The 17,799-nt window shown below is 39.4% G+C and overlaps 1 protein-coding gene across 1 annotated transcript in view; it reads left to right on the forward strand.

Moving 5' to 3' along the window:
• ROBO1 (roundabout guidance receptor 1) overlaps positions 1-17,799 on the forward strand; it is a 689,994-nt gene that overhangs the window by 272,598 nt on the left and 399,597 nt on the right. Inside the window, exon 2 of the mRNA XM_009274513.1 lies at positions 3,454-3,537. Coding sequence (XP_009272788.1) covers positions 3,454-3,537 — 84 coding nt within the window. The remainder of the gene's footprint in view (positions 1-3,453; positions 3,538-17,799) is intronic.

Here is a 17,799-nt window from a genome sequence, read left to right on the forward strand (position 1 = left end):
AGGGGTGGCTTGCTCTTTTTTTTCGTCTTCGGTAGTCAAGGCTTCACTTTTCATCTTCCTCTTCCAAAAAAACCCATTTGGGACCATAAAAAAAAAAAAAGGAGGGCGGGGGGAACTCCTTTTACCTTCTTCCTGAAGTTTTTGCATAGTTACAGGTAAAAGTAATTTTCCATTTAATTAAATGTTGGGTTTTGTTTTGGTTTGGTTTTTTGCTTTTCTTTTAACTTAATGAATCAACCAATTACTGCTTAGGCATTTTTTAAAGTGTAGGTTTTATTTCACTGAAAATAGGCTTTTCTGAGCAGCTAGGATATCAGAGACCTTGGTTTAAATTCCTCCTGTCTGATACAGAAATTCAACCAAGATATTCAACCTTACTGGAGAGCCATTTTGAGGGACATCTCTCTCTATCAGTTCTGTGAAACCTGTTATAGAATGATTATGGAATTTCTCTGAGGGATGAGGCACCAAGTTCAGCCTCTGCTTCAACTCAGACTGAGCTGTAAATTTTTCATACATCAGGTGAATTGTTCCAGGTTATATAATTCATTCCCTTCACTTTTTTTGGCACGGCAACTAGTTCAAAAAGTGTAACATTGTAAAATCGTTCATTATGTTTAGCAAAGCCGAGTGGAAAATTGCCTGATCTTACAGCACGGTAGTCATAAGAAATACATCACATCTTAACATTCAGGCCCTTTACCCCCCATTCAACAGAGTGCCTTCACAGCAGTGTCATGGTGAAATGTGCCATTTAAGTCACTAGTACTTATTTCTCTTAAGTTTTAACGGACTCCCAAGCAAAGGCAAAGCTGGATCTCCTGACAGAGCTGAAATTAAATTCAGTCCAGTGCCGGGAGCCACAGCCTGAAATGTAGGACTTGGGCGCAGACTTATCATTCAGTGAAATGGGTAGAATTCACCCACAGCAAGAACTGAACTTCGGCGATCATCGTTAGTGAAAGTCATTTCCAGCCAGAGACCATAACTTAACATTAGTTGAATATCATGTTTGATATCAGGTGGAAAAGTAGCATTTCTCAAAGAATGAGAGAGTGAATAATGTCTGTGTGGTTTTGGATTGTAAATAACAAGTGCATTGTCACGAACAGCTATCATGAAAATATCAGGAGTGTTAAAAAGAGACTAATCCTCTCATTTCCATCAGTGGAGGGATTGCAGTCAAGATTTTCATGCCTAAATGGCTGCAAGTAGTTGTAGCCTAGTTTTTAAAGCTGCTGCTCTCATGTCCTGTTGGCTGTATCAAATGCACAGCATTTCTGAGATGGAGATTGTTCCTATTTAGACTCCTAAGTAGCCTTGCTAAAGGGCATTAGCATCCGTTGTTTTGTGAGGTGTTACGAGGCGGCCCATTGCTGGGAATGCCATGTCCGAGGGAGTATCTTGGGTAAAAAAGATCAATTCATTATGTAATTATATTTTGCACGTGATGCCAGGCGTTACACTGACACGTAGAACACTCCAGTAGCTTTCAGTGCATCTTCCTCCTTCTTCATCTTTTTGAGTAGTGTGTGGTTAAATCTCCTAGAAGGCAATCAATCTTTCAGAATGATGATGATCAGCAGGTTCGTTGCTTGAAATCTCAGCCTGAGCTTTCTGTAGTTGATTATAAACATTTGCCCTAAAAAAAGTAGGCACAGCCTCTGCCTTTTAATTTAATAAAAAGTCCCGTCCTTCTGTCCTTTACTGCTGTAATTTAAAACTCTGACACAATCAACCCTCGAATGCAAATAAGTGAGCAATCTGGAGAAGCAGAATGTTGATCCAGTCACTCTACAGCCATTTTCAGAGCAGATTTTAAAGATGTACGTGACATTGGCCATTAGTGAGCCAGCAAAGATGAATGGACCAATAAATGAACACATTTCACTTTTTTCATCTGCCAAGATGAAACACCATCTTGGTGTTTGGTTGGTTTTTGTTCTTTGGTCTTTTATTTTCTTAATTTGCACAACAGTATTTTAAAAGGCCATGCTATCAATTCTTTAATTGACTTTTTTAAAGAAATATTTTTTCCAGTAAGTCCCCTGAAGTGGATTGGTCTTGAGGATTTTGGTTTTCTTTTTGTTTTTCTTTTGTAATTCATTAAAAAGATTTCAATTTGTAAGGGTGCCGTCTCTTTTTTTAAAGATTGTTTAAAAAACAAATGGAGAATATGAATGTTTGGCATCACATTTTAAAAATTAGATTGACTGAGCTAGTAAAATTAAGCGTCCAGAAAAAAAATCCACTTATGTTTTTTTCTAGCTTAATTTCATACGTAGTTGCTTTAGGTGTTTTGTGAAACTTCAGAATGATTTTTAGCAGCATGTGCATTTTATTGAAAAGGAACAGTTACTTTCAGTCATTATAGAAGTCCAGAATATGTCTGTGTGTGAGAGAGCAAAACATATCTTTTCTATTCAGGGTCTTTACAATAATTAAATTATCTGACACCTGTCAACAGGAAAAAGAAATAAGCAGTCTATTGTTGTGATAGTGATATTCTTGCAAAGAGATTTGCTTCTTGCAAATTTTTTTAAACAAAATATGAATGTTTCTTTTTAGGTGTTATCTGTTGGACAGTACACTGTCAAAAGTAAATTAAAAATAGAATTTAGGTTTAATAAACAGTTTTACATTAATCTCTATAGATGAGGGTAAAAAGATCTAGTGATATTGACAACAAATTCCTTTGGGTTGTGCTGTTTTGTTTTCAGAGCCACTGGGGTTTTTATTTTATTTTTTGCTTTGAATTATTTAGTTCATTATTATGAGTTATCTTCGTGGTGCTTTGTGGTGTTTTGATCAGCAATTTATCTTGGGGTCTTAAAACACGTGTTCATTTATGTGTTTAGCTGACCAGCTGCCTTCCCTTTTTTTTTTTTAATGTGACATTAAAATTGAGTGTTTCCTTGCAAGTATCTTTCAAATCAGAAAATGCATCTTACTCCTTATGCTGCCGAACTGTTGCCTTTTCATTGTCCCCCCCGCCTCCTCCCCGCAAAGAGGTGAAGTCCCCTGAGTCTGTAATTGCCAGGAGATGAAGCGATGATGGGGAGTGATCACAGTCAATAGCTTTGATTAACAATAAGGTGGAAAATTAGCAATGCTAGCATTCAGCTCCCCTGCCTTCCCGTCCCCATATGCTCACCACAGCCTGCGCTGGCTGGTTGGCAGGGTGGCCACCGCGCCTGGCGGGCTGCAGAGCGAGACGTGGAGTGGGCAGAGAGGGACAGCGGGCAGCGTTTTGGGGACCCTGGGCAATGCTCCCGGCCGCCTTTTGCTGGGCACCACCACGCAGGCGGGGGAAAGACGAAGTGTGCCGTGCGCTGGCACAATGGCTCTTGCTGTCATGTGTGGATTTAATTGTGTCTGGACATATTGTGATCGAAATGGCAACTACTGTTACTCCTGTGACCCCATCAGCAGCTCTGGTGTTGTTTCCGACAGACTCCGACGACCTAGAGAGGGGGAACGACAGCGGGACACCACTCCCCACCTCTGATAATGGCGACAATTCGCTGGGCTACACAGGTAGAGTGCATCTTTCCAAAATATTCCTGACTGCCTACTTCTGACACTTTCCACCTACATTTGCCATTACCACCTGTACACGTTTTTTTAATCATCTTTGCTAGCTGGCTGTCTTTCACCATCACCCTAGAAGTTCAACATTGTTAGGACTGTTGGGAAATATTATTGTGCCTTTTAACTAACCAAGATGACTGTCTCTTTGTGTGTGTTAGTACGTTTCAATTATTTAAACGTTTAAAGTAATTTTCTATTGTTGAAACAATGCACCCATTATTTTCCTTTGAACTGTGTATATTAGTGCATGAGGCAATATATCATCTCAGAGAAATTTTTCCAAAGACCAAAGGCAGGGATTTTTCCATATGTTTATTTCGGGTGGGTTTTGTTTTTTTTTTTTTGCTTTGTTTCTGTTATAAACAAAAGTAAAATATATTGCAGAAGGGAAAAAAAAATCCAAATGAAACTAAAATGTGATTGGAGAAGAATCCGTTTCGTTGACTTCTGCTTTGCATAAACTAGAGAAATGTGTCTCTAGGCCAAATAAGAAAAGCCACAGATAAGCAGCACCATACGGTGTGTTGCAGCAGTGATCTCTGAGGGGCCCAATTCTGTAACTCCTCTGCACACTGAAACGATGCCCAGCTCCAGGAGTCATGCTACTGACCACAGCCCGGGCTCAGCTACAGAGTCCCTGAGTCTAGGGTTTTCATGAACTACTGGTGGTCCAGTACAGTGGCAGACTCTAGATCTAAATAACTTCTGGTTGTGAAGGTGAAGTATTAATTCTTCTGATGGTAGCAACTTTTGGAAAGCGAAGGAGGGAGGATAAGTTGGGCATTTAACTGGAAGATATTCTTTAAATACTTTATTGGTGGGTTACTAGTACTACTACTGCTCACACTGTGTAAAATTGCATATAGTCAAGTTGTTAACAAAAGCATGTGAATCAGATATTCATAACTAAGACAGTCTTACAGGATACAAGAAGAGGAAAGGCAAGTATAAGAGAGAGGGAGTAATTTCTTGTCCATTCAACATTTAACTGGAAGATGTTCTTTAAATACTTTATTGGTGGGTTACTAGTACTACTACTGCTCACACTGTGTAAAATTGCATATAGTCAAGTTGTTAACAAAAGCATGTGAATCAGATATTCATAACTAAGACAGTCTTACAGGATACAGGAAGAGGAAAGGCAAGTATAAGAGAGAGGGAGTAATTTCTTGTCCATTCATTAAAACTTCAGGTCTGCTATACACCACTTACAATGATTACAGCTTTCATCACCTACGCCTCACAATCATCCCTGCATGTGGTTTAAAACCTTGACACATAATTTTATTCCAGTTTAAAATACTTTTTTTAAAAAAAAGGTAAAAAAAGCAAAGTGATACAAATTTCCCCTCAGTCAAGAAGATAGATTCTTTCTTAGAAAAACATAGCATGAACCCTGCTGCATGTGGATTATTTAGACTTTTCTACCTTCTGAATATTCCTATTAATTTTTTCCTAAATTTTCCCCCCACTCTCCGAGTTTGGCACACCTACACTCCCTGATGCATATGGGCTTATCATATTGACAAAATGAAAATTAATATAGCTTAAAGAATGCTTTTTTTAACTTACTGTAAGTTAGATTTTTGCTTTTAGAAAACGGGGCTGGAAATGGCGATCCCTGGGTCTTGTGTTTAAACAGCTGCTAATTTACTTGGGACCATGAGTCAGGCTCTATTATTAATAAAGTTGCTTAGTTTTACCTAGAGGGGAGGAACCGGTTCCCCTCCAGCCCTCTCGCCTCTCCCTGGCCTGGGGCTGGTGCCTGACAGGCAGACTCCTGTGTCCAACAGCCTCACATCTGCCCACAGAGGTGGGAGAGGGGGCCCTGCATGCGCCCTCCACAAGCCCCCTTAGCCACAAGACTAGCGGGGGTGAGAATTCAGGGGGAGACATCATCACCTTTTCCCACTGGCGTGTTTTGGAGGGGGGCTGGAGGCTTGGCGCAGGCCCCCCCATGGCAAGCATGCCGGGTGGGTGATGGCAGGCCAGAGGGTTGCAAGGCCTGCAGGCGGGGGGGCCCATGCCGGGTGGGTGATGGCAGGCGAGAGGGTTGCAAGGCCTGCAGGCGCTCCGCAGCAGAGACTTTGTCCCCCCACTTGCAGGGCAGGGGCAGATGCTCCGCAGCAGAGACTTTGTCCCCCCACTTGCAGGGCAGTATTTAAGGCATATAAGGCAGTGTTTAAGACAGTAGCTCCCCTCTGAGCGTGGGGCCGTGGGACGACTTCCCGAGCAGAGCACAGACCCTTCTGTGCCTGTCCACCCGCGAGGATCCTTTACCCATATCAAGGTGCGCATGTGTATCTGGGCGCCGTGTCCGAGGACAGGCCTCTGTGGGGTATTGCAGCTGTTTAACCTGCCTCTGAGAGACTAATGGGGTCATTTGGGAGGACTGACAAAATCAAACCCTGGTCTAGTAGTTCCCCAGAGGCTCCAGATCTTAACTCTAGGCCGTATTTTAATGGGCGTTTTCCAAGTGTCATGGTTTAATCCCAGCCGGCAACTAAGCCCCACACAGCCGCTCGCTCACTCCCCCCCGTGGGATGGGGGAGAGAATCGGAAGGGTAAAAATGAGAAAACTCGTGGGTTGAGATAAAGACAGTTTAATAGGCAAAGCAAAAGCCGCGCACGCAAGCAAAGCAAAACAAGGAATTCATTCACTGCTTCCCATGGGCAGGCAGGTGTTCAGCCATCCCCAGGAAAGCAGGGCTCCATCACGCGTAACGGTGACTTGGGAAGACAAACGCCATCACTCCGAACGTCCCCCCCTTCCTTCTTCTTCCCCCAGCTTTATATGCTGAGCATGACGTCATATGTGAGCACTGCTCAGCAGTAACGAAAACATCCCTGTGTTATCAACACCGCCTTCAGCACAAATTCAAAACACAGCCCCATACTAGCTACTGTGAAGAAAATTAACTCTATCCCAGCCAAAACCAGCACACCAAGCAAGCATAAAAGTCAGGATCAAGTTAGAAGCAAACACAAGCTGAACAAAAATGAAAACCGAGAGGATGGCTGGTTTTGTTTAATTGGAGCTTTTGTACCTCTATTTGAATGAGCACTGAATGAAGGAAAGACCAAGTTTTTCATGTTTAAAGATTTAATGATCCAGTATTTTTTCTCGACTATGTAATAGTAATCAGTAGCACTATACCTTGGTTTATATGGAAAAGCCCTGAGGTATTTATTAAAATTAGTCCAACAGGTTTCTACAGTAATCAGTAAGGATTTTTAAAAATTACATTAACTGTAAAGCAATCTTATAGGTAAACTTACATTTTTTTCTAATGTATGGGCCCATTTATGTGGGCCTAATATGGAGTTCCTGGATTTTGCAGAAGTATTCTTAGATCATTTTTTGTTCTCTCTTACCTATAGAATTCCATTCTCCAAAAGGAAAACTGTTCCAGAAGCTTGTTTGTACTGAAAATTCTCTGACTCATTCCTAAAATCACTCAGATAAATACAGGACTAAAAAATAAACAGCTGCTTTTTTTGCCCACGGGTCCAGACATCCTGGACTTTACCTTCAGGTGGTGTCTGAATAGTCAAAACCCAAACAAGCTAATAACTGCTGTCATACAGTAGGATCATAAATTTTTACTCATACTAAAAGCAGCGATACATCTGTAGGGCACATCTTCCTTCCAGTTCCATATAAGTTTAGCTGCGAGGTAAATAAGCAAAGCATTCGCTAGTATGAGAAGTTCCAGGGTTAAAGATTATAATTTTTTCCTACGTATTTTTCTTTCTGTATATGTTTTTCAGGATAAATATATGCAGCTGTTTCATACTGTTCTTAAGTGGAGGTACATGACTCCTAGAGAGTGTTTCAGTGTGTTCTCCTAAAGTCCGCTTTAAATCGGGAGATTTTTGGCTATCCCATTAGGTTCTGTTGTCTCTACTGTGGATGTCAGCGCTTGCCTTGAGAAGTAACCTCGTACCAAACAGGAAACACATCGATTTCAGGGGGGAGAGAGTTGTTGCTAACCCAAGCTATTTCAGATAAAGATTGAAGTTGTTGATAAATTTCAAGACCGTTATTATGGGAAAACGATGAACTTGTATTTGATTTTTCATGATTCTTAGTATGTTATGGGACCAAACTCTAGACGGGACCCAACTAGATTTTTATCTCTCTAATCTATATAGTAATGTGGTATCCAATAGATTGTTGCACTTTTTATAGATCACCAGGTTTTTATTATCAAAATAATTATTATTAGTTATTAACTGTAGACCCAAATGGAGAGGCTGTGTACACATCTATATTAAGGACAGTCACTTTTGGAAAGTATTTGTAATGTAAATAAATAGGGGCTGAATAAATAACAAATCGAGAAAGGAAGTTCAGTCATTGAGGATTGTTCCGTATGCATGACACTGATGTTAGACTGAAGGAGCTTATAGGAAGGTTTTCTCTTGCATATTTGATATGACAGAAATGCTAAGAATAAAAAACATCTAAAAGCTGATGTGACCACATAGGTGGCATATTAAACATGCTAGACATATCTGGATTGATTCAGCAAAGGATTTAGGGTTAAAAAAACCAAAAACTTTTAACTGTGACTCCATCAGTTTAAAGAAATGAGCCAGGAAGATTACCTTGTCTACATCTTCACAAAAGGCCAATTCTACTCTGTCAAGGCCAGATTGGAAAATAATTGCATAGTTAAGATGTGTAATGGTAACAATCTAAATTACTATTTTAACTACGTGCATAAAGAACAGGCCAAATCACAGTGACATTCAATGGAATAAAAGCATATGATTTAGATACTTTGTGTTGTATTTAATTTGCCCTAAGGAAGACATCACAAGTAGTTTTCTGAAATGCTCTATAGCTATGCCTGTTTCCCTTTCTACAGACTTTAAGGGAACTTTAGATGACTAGCAGTGATGTAGATACCTAAAAATGATTGCAAGTAATCCCACCTCTACATCAGTTTGGATCTAGGTTCTGAAAGGAGAACCGGGTGATAGGAGCGTGCACCAAAGCATGTAACAAAATCTTTTCTGATCACCAAAGGAAGGCAGGGTAAGGGAATATGCAAGTAGGAATTCAGTTCTTTGTCAAGTTTAGGCTGCTGAGATGTCAGACAGAGACTGTTGTTTGGACAGTTATTTTAGAGTGGAAAGAAACCCTTAAATTACCCATCGTTATTTTTTTAATTAAAGTCCTAGGGATAAGTACAGGGACAAACAGAAAAGGAAGAGAAGCAAGGAAAAATATCTAGGAGAGTTCCCATCGAATGTCAGAGGAGAAATATGGAAAATCATCCAAATAAGATACTGGAGGAACTCAGGAGATGGAGAATTTGGAAAAAAGCTCAGAGAAGGAAGAGCCTTAAATAACATCGGGATTTCCAAGAGAAGAGCTTGTGGTTGGTGGTCAAAGGGAGCAGATGATGTGCTGAATGATGTCCCCTAGTGCCCGAGGAGGTTTGAGAGCCACAGCCCTGCAGCAGGGAGCAGGGAGTGAGGAAACCTGAAGAAGAGCATAGGATAAAACTGTCTTGACTAAAACTACTAAACATACTTTTCTGTTTAATATTTACCTGTTAGAGCAGATTTTCAAGAAAAGAGTAAAGTAATTAATATTTCCCCATCACATTTCCACATGTGGTTTGCCAGCCTGATTAGTAAAGTAACTTCACTCTTAGCTCACGGGCTTCTTTTTTCCCCCCCAAAATAGCGCAAGGGCAGTAAGCATCAAGTATGAGCCTCGGTTATTTTCCACATAATCAATGGCTGCAGAGTAATCTCTAAGATTGCATTGTGCTGTGCTATTGAAGTGTGCGCATGCATTATATTCCAGGAAGTAGCACATTTCCTGTTAAATCAACTGTGACATAAATATCAGGGATCATTTAACAGATCACAGAGTATCGCTTGTGTTACAGAGACCAGAGTGATGGCTTGTTAAATTAACACTGTATAGTCAAACATTTGCAGACAAGGATCACCACTCCTCATTAAGTAGATTCATGGCTTTTTAAAGGAATCTTTCCAAATAAACTTTTTTATTCATAGTTTTCTCAAAAGACTCTTCCAGTATGCAAAGCAATCCTGTGGTTCCCACTTGTGACCCAAAGTTAGCCTTCGATTTTTCCCCCCGATTTTAATCATGAAATCATTGTGGTGGGGTTCTTTTGTATGACAAGGGATTCCATCCCTTTTTCTCACAGTACCCTTCTATTTTACTACTATGTTGTTATGTGGTCAGGAGAATTGTTCATAGTGGAACACCGCTTGTCCCGTGTCAAATAAGGCAGATTGCCCTTGGTGAGCATTTCAAGAAATGAAGGGGCAATCTCTCTTCATTGCATGGCCATTTCTGAGACATTTCTTCTTCTATTCCAGTAATTTTACATATGTTATCCTATGTATTATAGACTGCTTGTTTTGAAAAGTGGTAGTTCTAAAAACACATTCAAGAAAACAATTCTAAGATTTCTTTGACATCAAAGGTGGAAATCTACAGTAATACTTATCCTGTGAGAAATGGAATATTTTTCAGCCTTTTCTTTTCTAACAGATTAGTAGAGGTAGTAAATGCACATACAGATTTTGTGGCTGAGAGGAAGAGATGAGAGGAGAATAAGCTACGATATGCAACAGGATGACAAAAAAATAATGTTGTAAAGAAATAGTTGCTATTTGATTTGACATTCCTTCTAAATTATCATCTTTAGTTTAAGGATTAGTTGGAAAGAATGAGCGATATTGGGGAAAAAACACATGAAACAAAAGCAGAGTTTGGCTAATGGGATGCAAAAAGTGGTGAATGAAGATGTATGTTGTAGAGTTTGGATATTTTGGGTTGGGAGGAGGCTGTAATTTCAGATGTGAAGCAGGTAGGTAGCGATGTCTGAACAAAACAAAGATCTTGTTTCCGTACAAGTATTCCAAGTAAACTATCAGCATGTCTCATATTGCACTGAGTTCATCATGTCCAACAACCTGAAGAGAAAAAGAAACGCTTGTTTGCACTGCAGAACCAATAGACATCTGAAAGAGCTGAATGAATCACTAGATTAGATAGCAGCAACATTAATTTAATAGCAGTTACAGAATCCTTATTGCTAGTGGTAATACACAGTAGACTTCTGCTTGGCTTTTACATCTCAGGATACGTGCAAAGCTAGCAGTTAAGACCTTTTTCATAGTCTTTCTCTTTTTAAAAACTTGCCAACTGAGCAAGTGTGCTCTTGAGTCACTGGGAGAATGAACACAGAGCCCCATGATACCAATTTTACAAAGTTACTTCTTAGAATACATCTGCACTCTAAATCCAGGAACAGATGGATACTGTTATGCTTATTTAAAAAAAATAGAAAGAAAGAAAGAAAAAAAAAATCCCCTGCTCGTCTGTCAGCAATCTCTCTGTTCCCCATGTCAGTCTAAACTGCCAGAAAGGTCCTTGCAGTTTTGTGCTTCTTTTTGCAAGCATTCTTCTGACACAGATACTGGGGATTTTTTTTTTAATATGTATTAAAATATAGGTGTAAATATAACACCAATCGATAGAATTGCCTGTCAACGATAGCAATGTTCGGGCAATAATAATTTGATTAAAACATATAGTAGCAATATTGGAGCACAGATACTCCCACTTACATAAATCTTGCACTGCCGGTTTTTATGAAAAAGTTTATAGAAAATCTCCTCCTCCAGTTATTGTGTTATACTTCAAGGCAGAACTTTGATTAAAACAGGAAGCAATGGCAATGTCCCATGTTTCTCAACCAGTTAGTGAGTTTTCTGGTAGCCATCAGACCAATTTAAAATGACACCACCACCCACCCCCCTAAAAACAAAAAAGATAGCAAAACATTGTGTGAAGAATTTGTCCAATAATGACATTAGTAGCAGTATATGCCCCTGTATAGCTGAGATACAAGGGATCGTATTAAATAACCATATCTCAGGAAGATGAATTTGAGCTAGAGAAGTTGCAGAAAAGGGCTATTAAAATAATCAGGGAATAGAAAGCTTATTTTGACAGAGATCTTAATGAAAGGGGGATGTGATTGGCATTCGTTGCCAGCCTTATGTTCTTAGAGAACACATAGAAAAAAAGAAATTAGCTACAGAGCACGTTAACTATACAAGTTGAAGAAATCCAGTTATTGGTAACTAGCCTGTCTTCAAACAGTGCTCAAAATGTGTGCTCTTATAATGGGTGATTCTAAGCTTTTACTCATACATGACTACTTGACAAAAGAATAAGCAGGCATCAAATGGGCCCTAGTTAATTTAGGATAGAAATTTAGGATGTCTTACAGCAGCAGATTCTAGAGCAGTTTTCAGACAGGACTTTGAAATGTCCTTTCCAAAGATTTAAATTTGTGATAGGCTATGCATGCTAGATTTTATTCCCCAGGATGAGCATTTTAATCTTGAGTTCATATGTTCCTAATTAATTAGGAAGTAAGACAAGTAAAATCAAAACAAAAGGCGTTTACAGCGTATTATACTTTCTCTTTTCCATTTGGACTGTCACAGACAGGATCCCCTGGAGTTGATGAGAGGCTTTCTGCTGAGGGCCTCCTAGCAAGAGTAAAGACAGAGCAAATTACCCTCAGACACTGCTGTCAGTTCAGTGAATTAAGTATGCAAAGCAATTTGTGAAGATGTTCAGAAGTGCAAATTTCTGCCAGAAGGTCAAAAGAGTATGAATTATCACAGGATGAGAAAGGTAAGAAGAGATCACTCCCCATCCTCATCAGGATGTGCTATACAAGTTAGTCTTTTGTTTTAGCCAGGCAATTTGTTTTATTTAAAGAAGTAGGAAGTTAGTAACGCACATGGTCTCATTAAATGCATAGCAGTGAAATGCACTGTATAGATGACAACATTTGTTTATTGTGTCTAAAATAATGCACTTTCAGGAGTATTATAGGAAAAGAAAAACATTGAAAGGTAATTTCTTATCATTCAGATATTAGCATTGTTGGTCATTTTTTGTAATAATTACTATATAGGATCATGGATTTACAGGATACTTCAGGTTGGAAGCAACCATTAGCAGTCTCTAGTCCAACCTCCTGCGCAAGCAGGGTCAGCTATGAGGTCAGACCAGGCTGCTCAGGGCTTGATCCAGCCAGGTCTTGAAAACTTCCAAGGACAGAGCTGGCACAGCCTCTCTGGGCAACCTGCTCCACTGCCTGCCTGTCCTCATAGGGTAAAAAAATTCTCCTTCTATTCAGTCTGAACCTCTTTTGTTTTGACTCATGCCTGTTGTCTCTTACCCTGCCATGGACCACTGTGAAGAGCGTGTCTCCATCTCCTCAGTGACCTCCCTGTTGGTGTGGGCAGGTGGCTGTTCAGTCCCCCTATAACTGCCTTTTCCCCAGGCTGAACAAGCCCCGGTCCCTCAGCCTCCCAGGCCAGTGCTCCAGACCTGACCATCCTGGTGACCCTCTGTTGAACTTGTCCCAGTTTATCAATGTCTTTCTTGTACTGGGAGGCCCAAAACTGGATGCAGCACTCCAGATGAGTGCTGAGTAGAGGGGGATAATCCCCTCCTTTGATCTCCTGGCTTTGCTATTCATACAGCCCAGGGTGGTGCTGGCCATCTCTGCTGCCAGGACAGGCTGCTGGCTCACGCGCAGCTTGCCTGGTAGTCCCCAGACTGTATGGATGCAGGGGGTTCTTCCTTCCCACAGCAGGACTTTGCATTTGTCCTTGTTAAATTTCATTAGGTTCCTGTTGGCCCGTTCCTCCAGCCAGTCTGCCTCCATCCAGGTGGCAGCCTTGCTGTTGGGCACGTGGACTGGTTCCCCCAGTTTGGTTTTGCCTGTAAACATGGTGAGCGTGCCCTCCCTCACCTCCTCCAGGTCACTGATAAAGATCTTAAGCAGGCCAGGACCCAGGACAGATCTGTCGGTCCCTCTTCTTGTTACTGTCCTCCAGGTAGGCTGCAGCCCATTAACCATTACCTTCTGAGATGATGAATCATCAAGTTTTTACTCATCTGGTGGTTCACCAATCCAGACCATAATGTCCCTGCTTGGGTACAGGAATATTGTGGGAGACAGTGTTGAACCCAATACATGCGAGTCTAAAGAAACAAAGAATCTATGAAATTAGGATTTCCCATCAAAACTGATCTCTACTTTTAGCACTGTTTATAATTGCAACTCTTGTCCCAGCATCACAGCTTCATACGTCAACACCGAATAAGAAAATAAAAATCAACATCTATCAGAAGATCCAGAGTTATTTTTATCAGATCCTTCTGGAAGTACTACCAGACATTTGTTTCAGTGCTTTGTGTGTGTATGATTCTTGTACGTTATTTATCCATAAACCGTAACAAGTTGAACCATCACCTGCAAGCGTTAAAACATTGTAGAGAGTTTTTTAGAAGGAACTGTATTGATTTTCAGTGACCCTTGTATAAGAAAGGAGACGTCTTTCTGTGGTACAATTTACTGGACAGTATATTATTTATAGGGTTTCTGTCTGATACTTCCTAAAAGGCAGTGAAAAATTACTACTAAAACTCATTGCTGCTTTCTTTATTGCAGAAAATCCTAAATTATTTTGCACTCCTAAGTATACGTAGAACCCTAGTTTTATTTTTTTTTCAAACTATGAATATTATGAAATAATCTCTTTCAAATCTGCACTAGCTTTTTGACTAGATTCTCTGCCTCTTCTTAGACTCTTCCTTTTATTCCCCTCAGATGGTTCTTGTAAGGTAATAAACTCCAGTTGCTTCATTCTCCTGTTTTCTTTTCCCCCCCCCCCCCTAATTTCATGGATAATTTCTGAATATCCAACAGGAAAAGAAGGGTGGCAGTTTGGCTAAACTTGGAATGGAGTAACCAGCCCACTCAAACACTCATAACTTACCCACTCAAAAACCACTGAAAAACTATTTTCTGTATTTATTTCTGTCTGATCTGTAGCAGAATAAATTTCTCTTTTTTGTTTCTGGATTAGTGCAAAGCCAAATACAAGATTTTGCTCTTTCTGTTAGGAGTAAGTATTGTCCAGGGGAAGCCAAATTGCTTTTCAGTAGATTTAAACTTTTGGATAGCAAAGTATCATTTGCTTCATTTTCAGTAAGATTGTTTACTTGTACTCTGATGTGTAATGAGGCCTTTCATCATTTCATAGGTAGATTATTTTTCTTTAATTTTTGCTTAAAAACAAATGGATAATATTGCAGTCTTCACATCAATGGAAACGGTAAACTTTGACAGGAAGCACAAGAGAAAGGAAAAGGAAGGTGAAACGATCATGAACTTTCTGATCAAGTGATTACAAAGTTAGTGTTCTGGATTTCTTACAAAACCTCAAATGGCAAATTTAGCATAAAAGTCTGGTGGGGGAGGAAGCTTGTTTCTCTGGAAAAAACTACTGTGCAATGTTCAGGTATTATACAGAGTTTAGAGACCATTTTTAATGAACAGTAAGTACATCACAGGAGGCTGAAAATGGCTTGGGGGTTATTTTTTCCTCCAAAACTGTAGCTGTTTAATTATACCTTCTAGACCATTATCAAATGGATAAAATAGAAAGAAAGCTTGTTTGGAAAAGATACTGTAGGAATTTGTGGGAATAGTGTGAATATTGTTGCACGATATGCACACAAATTGTTGTCAACATGATTTTCAGTTCTTAAGCATACAATATCATCCATGGGATAACTGGATTTTTATGCAAAATTTACATGCATAAATATAAATACTTCTACTTCTGAGTTTATTAAGAATTACTTAATAAAATTATATCCATAACATAATCAAAACAATCAGATAGTATGCAATGAGAAATTAAATAAACCCTCTCTAAAAAAAAAAAAATTAAAAATAGAGCAGATACAGATGTCACACTCAACATTTGATTTTCCCACACATGCACATTTTGGGGGCTTTGCAAGAATGTATTGAAGATTTGGAGGGAAAAAAAAAAAGAAAATATCCATAATCACAGTGTTTTGATTCCAGACAGCCCCTGATGGAAATTCTTCAAAATTCAAGATCTTGTAAGGGTACACAAGCCAGGTAAACAGCATAATCGTCCCAAAGGGAAAGCTTTATAATGAAGTGAAGAACTTTCAGAGGAAATGTTTGTTTAGGTAAAGGAGGTGTGCATTTTTCTTAACAAGCGAGATTACTTGTAACACATTGCTAACAGCTGGGCAGTCATAATCTAGGCTTCACTTCAGCACATCAGCATAGCGAGCCATTTTTTAGCTTATTAAGAATAGACAATATTGAGCTAAAATTTCACTGAAGTTTGTAATAACAGGCGGCGATCTTAGCAATGTATATAAATACCTAAAGGGAGGATGCAAAGAGGATGGAGCCAGGCTCTTTTCAGTGGTGCCCAGTGACAGGACAAAAGGCGATGGGCACAAACTGAAACACAGGTGGTTCCCTCTGAACATCAGGAAACACTTTTTCAATGTGAGGATGACTGAGCACTGGCACAGGTTGCCCAGAGAGGTTGTAGAGTCTCCATTCTTGGAGATATTCAAAAGCCACCTCGACATGGTCCTGGGTAACCAGCTATAGGTGGCCCTGCTTGAGCAGGGGGACTGGACAAGATGACCTCCAGAGGTCCCTTCCAACCTCAACCAGTCTGTGATTCTGTAATGTAAGAACAAAAAAAAAAAAGCTTTGTTGATCTTAACCTACCTGAAGCTAACTATTTTCTTGGCCAAAAATGTTCTTTGAAAAACTAATAAGATGTGAGGAACAGCAAGATTATTTGGCTGCCTTTAAACTCCAGAATGCAAAGGCTTTATCTTTCCAGAAAAAGATGAAAAACACCACTGACATTAGCAGCTGTTTGCTCTTTCCTCCAGGAGCACAACCTAGAGTTGTAGAGCCCTATTGTTATTGACAGGAATGTGCTTTTGTCATACAAATCTGTTAAAATATACTTCTATTGTTTAAGTGCTTTATTATCTAATTAATTTATATATAAATTCAATATAAGTTCATTATAAGCTTATTCACATGTAGACACACAAGTGTGTCAGGCTAGCTTGTCTCTGTGTTTCTGTGCTTGCCAACATGCTGAATATCAATCCAAACCAAGACGGCTACAAATATTATCAAGAGAGTAGGGACTCAAAGGAGAACAGAATAGAGAGGGTAAGTGTTTTATTATTTTTTTTTAAACCCACATGACTGTAAATAGAATACCTAGAAAGAATATACTTGGTGAGATCTCTTTCTTAATAGGTATATAAAAGTTCTCTGAAGAGTGGATGCCGCTAGTTTTAAAATCTGAATAATTAATTCTTTTGTAATACCCAGATGGCATCTTTATGAGTTTTCTACTTATTTGGTTGGAAAATGTCCTTGTATTAAGGTTAAGGTCTTTTTGTAGCTGCAGATGCTCTTAAAATCTGCTGTCCAGAAGCTGAACTGAGATAAAGAAGAAGCGTCATGACACATTTATTTTGGCAGCCTGATCAAAGCGGGACGGCTGTATTTAGGCAGACAAGTGTATCAAAGTGATGCAGTTTGAAATGGCTGAGTTAGCATTCCTGAAACTGTGTCCCTGTGATAGGCTCTGCAGTGGTGCTGGCAGGGTAGTGCAGTGGTAGAAAGTGTTGTACATCTGTCAGGACACAGCCTGAACTGAATATAGTGAGAAATTATGATTCACTACAATCTTTTGCTGCCTGTATTAATTTCCCTCTAGCCATAACACATCTGTTCATGGTAAGACTGATCCAATGCCCATCCAACTACAGTCCATTTACTTCAGCAAGCAATGGATCCAATAAATACTATTCATGGGAAGATTTCAAAAAAATGACTAAACGCTGAGTTAAGGGCATGAGTCCAACTAGAACAACATAGGACCCTAAGTCCTCTAGCAGCTTTTGAAGTGTAGTTTCCTTCTTTTTTCTACCAAGATAGTGGAGAGTCCAGTCCTGCAAGGTATGGAGCATTTCTTAATTAAATTTTTTTGCTTGCTTATTTGTTTGTCTTTTCCAGTAGGGGTAAAGAACATACTTTCAGGGCTATGTTAGAGCACTCAAATAATACAAAAAGTGGATTTTAAATCTGTCATTTATCAATGTGGTTAAAGTTAATTTTGAAGTCTTTCTCTTGTAATACGTTTTTTAAATAAATAGATAAAATCCTCTTCTGAATTTGCTTTTCAGTATATCAGAATCATAGAATCATAGAATCATTGAGGTTGGAAAAGACCTCTAAGATCATC

Source organism: Aptenodytes forsteri, unplaced genomic scaffold, assembly GCF_000699145.1.
Source record: "Aptenodytes forsteri isolate BGI_AS27 unplaced genomic scaffold, ASM69914v1 Scaffold207, whole genome shotgun sequence".
Lineage (NCBI taxonomy): Eukaryota > Metazoa > Chordata > Aves > Sphenisciformes > Spheniscidae > Aptenodytes > Aptenodytes forsteri.